A 5,699-nucleotide genomic window follows, 5' to 3' on the forward strand; every position below is an offset into this window, starting at 1 on the left:
CGCGAGTTGCGGCTCGGTGTGCGAGCGAACGCCCGATTCTATGCCAACTATCGCCGAGGTGAAACGAAAAGGGTGAAAGCCGGGGAAAGGTCCGTTCGGTGCCCTCGTACGACGAGGGCCACAGGTGCGAAGGCGCGAAGCCAGCTGGGTAGTCGAAACGGTACGACACAGGCAGATCTCGGGCGCGCGATGATCTAACTCACCCCTCCCGAGGGGTGGCTGGCACGTACTGCATAATGCTGCTACCTGTGGCTCTCATTTAAATGTACTAAACCACGTTCCCCCTCTCTTTCTCTCTTTCGTCCTGTAGCTCGGTCGCTCGACGTACGCCGTTGATTCGCACCCGGCGAAACAGACTTTTTTATTCCGACCTTTCTATCGATACGTCCCACCCCCCCCCCCTTGGGGCCCTAATTAATTACGCCCCTGCCTCTCCTCCCGTCCACCCGGGGACCTGTTGCGTACGACGTTGCGTTTTCGTTCGACGCGATTTCGTTAGACGCGTAGCTTCTCGTCGCGTCTACGAGGATACACGGCGTCCGGAAGGAGAGGGCCGCGGTGCGATCGTTGCCGACGTTCGTCCACTGCACCTGTTGCACCGTGTGTTTCGCGAACGCGAGAAACGAGCTGGTGCGTGCGATTCCACCGTCACCCGAAGAAGACTCCGACGACCGAGCGGAAACGGCGTTGGCCGTGGTATCGATATCGAAATTAGAACCTGTTGCGCGTTACGTTTCGTTTTTGGATTTTGGCGAATCGCGTTTGCAGAGACGGCAAGCGAAGAGAAAGAAAACGGAGAGAAAGAACGAAGGAAAAAGGGCAGGAATAGCGCGAAGGCTAGGAGAGTGAAACGAGAAAGAAAGAGTCGGTCGTCGAGGATGCGAGCAGAGACGGTTTTACACGGCGTGAAAAAGGAAAAGTCCGGCGGTTTGGTGTTCGTAGGTCGGTAGACGTTGAACGGTTGTGTAGCGGCAGCGGCGTCGGCGGTGTCGTCGGCGGTGGCGTCGGCGGTTGCTGCGTGAACGTCGGCTAGCGAAGGTAGTCGAGAGCGGTGGCTCTCGAAGCTCGGCGGCGGCGGCGGCGGCGGCGGTGGCGGCGGCAGCGGCGGCGGCGGTGGCGGCGGCGCTGGTCGTAGGAAGGCCGATAGTATGGACGGAGGGACGAGGGGTGAGCCGGGGTGAGAGCCGTGGCGCCTGGGGTGCGTAGGCTGCCTCGGAGGCGCGGTCGGTCCAGGTTCCGCCCGACGGTGACGTTCGTCGACGGCCACCTTGCGACCGGGGCCAATGGTAGAGCGAGCGGCAGGGTTCGGTGGGGATGTGCAGGACGGTGGCGCGCATGACTCGGTTCCACCGAGCGCTCCGGGAGCCTCGGGAACCTCGAGCGAGCTGCGAGGCGAGGCAGTCAGTCGCTCTCAGCTACGACATGCATAACGCATGAGAGAGCCCGAGCGAGATCTTTCCGAGCCGTTGTCGTCTCTCCTCTGGCGCGCGCGCGCTCACACACGCACACACACCGACACAGATAGAGAGACATCGCGCGAGGAAAACACACGCGCGCGCAACCCAAGACACCGCGCCGTGCATCGACTTTAACTCTCCTACCGTGATCGTGCTCGTCCGCGACATACACCACTCGTCCTCCCGTCTTCGCGAATCAACGGGCCACCGCGAGTTCACCGAGCGAGTATCATCGGCCCATCGACTTCTGTCGCGAGTGTCGTCGGCCCGTGCCGTTTAGTCGCCGTCTTTCGACCGATCGCGATGATAACGCGTCACGGCGTTCAGTGATAGCAAGCGGAACGCGAGTGATATTTCTCCGTGTCGCCTCGAGTCGCCTGTCGCAGTACTACCACGTACTCGTCGAAAGGACGCGACGCCGTACGACACGACACGACGCGATACGACGGTGTGCCTTTCTTCGGTTTTGTGCAGTTGCGAACCAACGGTCGCAGAACGGAGCTGTACGCCTTTGCGCACGGTGGTGAAAGCAACGTATCCGCGCGGGGTTCCTCCCCGGAGGAATCGATATTGTCCGCGTGAAGATCGGATCTCGATCGTTTCGAGCGCGCATCCATCTCGCGGAAAACTATGGACGAATGGTTCGTGAGTTCGACGATGCCTGTTATTCGGGATTTGGTGCGTAGTCGCGAACCATGGACTGTGCGCTAGCTGCGTGTGATAGGTGATCGTCGATCGAGTCGGACGAAGAGGAAACGATCTTGCCTCGAGGCAGGAATTCGCGATCTGTGTGCCGCGTTCCGTTCCACGATCTACGTCGAGCGTTTGTGCGAGATTTTTGCGCGAGACTTTGCGCGATCGTACGCACATCGTCGGTGAACCGAGGATATCGCAGCGTGGCGAATCTTACGCGAGACACAGCCGTCGACGGTAAGCCAACAACCGGGGAGAAGAAGGACGACGGAACGAGTTGGATGGGTGAAAACGGACGAAAGAGAGAAGAAACAGAGGGACGATAGAACGACGAGGTACGTCGACGGAAGCGAAGAAAGGAAAGGAAGGAGGCGAGGGTGCCCTGTAAGGGCAGCCCGAAGGCTGACAGCGAGCGAAGGCGGCAAGAGGATAGAAAAGACGGGAAACATAGGAAGAATAGAAAGAAAAATCGGGAAGACAGAAAGGAAAGAAGGAAGAAGAAAGGAGAGGCGAAACCTCTGCACGAGGGGAAGTAGATGGCCGCTACCACGTACATGCCTATTAGTAGCGCAGTGTCGTCCGAGCTGGATGGTGGTTCGGGTACAGCGATCGGGATGAACATCGCCGTAGGTGGCTACTCCTCGGGCTCGCCTCGTAGCGCCGCCGATGCCGGGGAGATGAAGTACATGCCGGCGCCGCAGCATCATCACCACCATCATCACCATCATCAGGTGACATCGTCGCCGTCGCCGAACGGATTGTCGCATCCGACGGCGAGCCTCTCGTCGGCGAATCCCTGGGTGAGCCTGCAACCGAGCAGCGATCACTGGGCGGCCTCGATGGGCATGCACCACACCAGTCATCATCCGCACCATCATCCGCACCAGGCGAACGCCGCTGGACTCGACGTGAAGCCGCTCGCGGCAGCGGCCGCTACCGCGGCAGCGGCCGCCGCGGCCGCCAACGACCAGTCGATGCATCCGCATCGCGGCGGTCCTCACCAGTCGCCCGGAATGGCCTCGCCGCATTCTTGGCACGCGCCCGTCGTCCCGTCGGCCCATTACAATCCGAGCGGTGGCGCGGCCTCGCCCACTACCCTTCAACAGTACCATGCCGCGATGAACGGCATGCTGCATCCGCATCCGCATCAACACCATCCTCAGCTTCACAATCACCAGACCGCCGGTTTACATCCGAACTTGAGGGATCCCGGGTCGCCGGTCGGCCACGCGCTGCATCCCGGCCACCCGCACGACAGGGATCAGAGCGCCGGAGAGGAGGACACACCGACATCGGACGACCTCGAGGCGTTCGCCAGACAGTTCAAACAGCGGCGCATCAAGCTGGGCTTCACCCAGGCGGACGTCGGTCTCGCGCTCGGTACTCTCTACGGCAACGTCTTCTCGCAGACGACGATATGCAGGTTCGAGGCTCTTCAGCTGAGCTTCAAGAACATGTGCAAGTTGAAGCCGCTGCTGCAGAAGTGGCTCGAGGAGGCGGACTCGACGACCGGCTCGCCGACGAGCATCGACAAAATCGCCGCCCAGGGCAGGAAACGAAAGAAGCGAACGTCGATCGAGGTGTCGGTGAAGGGCGCGCTCGAGCAACACTTCCACAAACAGCCGAAACCGTCCGCGCAGGAGATCACCACGCTCGCGGACAACCTTCAATTGGAGAAAGAAGTGGTCAGGGTGTGGTTCTGTAACCGACGGCAAAAGGAGAAGAGGATGACACCGCCGAACACGCTCGGCGACGGAATCATAGAGGGCGTGCCGCCCGGACACCAGAGTCAGCCTAGTCTTCACCAGGCGTATCATCCGCAGGATCATCTTCACGGATCGCCGATGGGCCATAGCCACAGTCCGCCGATGCTCAGCCCTCAGGGTCTGACGGCGCACTCGTTGGCGGCTCACTAGCGTTCGCCCGGGCCTCCCCCGTTGGGCCTTTCGATAACTTCTCAAAACTCGGCGAACAATCCGGCTTCCTCGCCGCCGGAGACGCTCCCTCCGTTCTATCATCATTACCTGCAGGCGCGCACCGGCAGCTACTCCACCACCTCGTAGTAGCTGTGGCCAGTCGACGATCTTCTTCGCGTGCCACAGCCGCGATGCGTTTTCGCTCCTAGTCGAGCTCGCTAGTAGCGTCGCCGTCGTAATCGCGCCACCCCTGCCAGGCTTTCCTCCGTCTCTTCGACGAGGTTCAACGGGGTACAACGAGGCCGAGTCAGAAGCCAGCCAACGGGGAGGCTTTTTTCGGCGCGATTCGAATCGCGCCCACCCAAACGCTCTCGATAATCGCCGATAGGCTAAGAATCTCAGGGATAACGCCAATATCGTCTTCGCCGTCGCCGTAGCTGCACCATCAACAGCAGCATCAACAACAACTACAATCAGAACGATAACAACAACAGTAACAACAACAATAACAACTACAACAACGACAACAACAACAGCAGCAGCAGCAACAACAACAGCAGCAACAACAACAGCAGCAGCAGCAGCAACAGCAGCAGCAGTAACCATCGTCGTCACGAGCCTTCGCTACAGGAAAATTCATCGATCGAATTGACTCTCTCTTCTCTGTTCGTTTCGATCTGGAAGGAACGAAGGTCTCGCGGCCGCGATCGTCCTCTTGTTTTTCTCGGCGTTATTCAACCGCGCGATATCCCGGTGTCGAAAGTGCGCAGTATTTCTCGTCTACGGTTGGTTCGATCCGTCCGTCTGTTTGCTCGTTCGTTCGTTCCAAGGATAAAGGCCGTTGTTGTCATCATCGTGACCGTTGTTGTTATTCGCGTTGTAATTGTTTGCGACGTTTCCGAGACGTGAAAACAGATAATTGAAAGTGCGAGAAACGCTTTTGTGCATCGACGAACGACGAACGCGCGCTATTCCTCGCGACTTGTCCCGAATGGGGGCCGACGGACGGATGACCATACCGAGGAAAACGAAAGAAACGCAGCCAGAGGCGAAGAGCGGTGTATTCGCGCGGGATTTGTTCCAAGCAAACCCGCCGGATGATGTAACATAACTAAATATGGACTGTAAATAATGTACTAGATAAAGCTAGTAAGTTAAGTAAGATCGCACATCACCGTCTTCTTCGTTGCCGTCGTCATCGTCCTCCTCTTCGAAATCCCCGTTGCCGTTAACGCTGGACGAGAAGCAGGTTTCGATAGTGGAAACGAATGAGCATGGAAGAAACAAAGTCTCGGAGGGAACGATACGGCGCGACAAAGTAAACGAAAAAAAAAAAAAAAACGAGCAGTTTGTTAAGAGGGACAAGACACGCGTGAAACGGGGAAAATACGCGTGTCGGAAAACGTGTGCCGAATCCTAGCGACAGCAGAACACCCCTCGCAATGAAATACCCCTTCTGTATAAAGAGTAAGTATATATACACACGTATAAATAAATAAATAAATAAATAAATAAATAAATATATATATATATATATATATATAGAAGCTCTAAGAGTCGATGTATATAAGAGAGAAACATATGGCAATGCGGAGAGGTTGTAGCTACATTATGTTATCGAGACTTTTATCGT

The 5,699-nt window shown here is 57.4% G+C and overlaps 1 protein-coding gene across 1 annotated transcript; it reads left to right on the plus strand.

The window, feature by feature from the left end:
* Nucleotides 1-1,330: 1,330 nt before the first annotated feature.
* LOC125384614 (POU domain protein CF1A) lies at nt 1,331-5,407 on the plus strand. Its single transcript, XM_048409747.1, has one exon. The coding sequence runs from the start codon at nt 2,687-2,689 to the stop codon at nt 4,064-4,066; it is 1,380 nt and encodes a 459-aa protein (XP_048265704.1). The 5' UTR covers nt 1,331-2,686; the 3' UTR covers nt 4,067-5,407.
* The last annotated feature ends 292 nt before the right edge of the window (nt 5,408-5,699 follow it).

The sequence above is a fragment of the Bombus terrestris genome, chromosome 10 (assembly GCF_910591885.1).
Source record: "Bombus terrestris chromosome 10, iyBomTerr1.2, whole genome shotgun sequence".
Taxonomy (NCBI): Eukaryota; Metazoa; Arthropoda; class Insecta; order Hymenoptera; family Apidae; genus Bombus; species Bombus terrestris.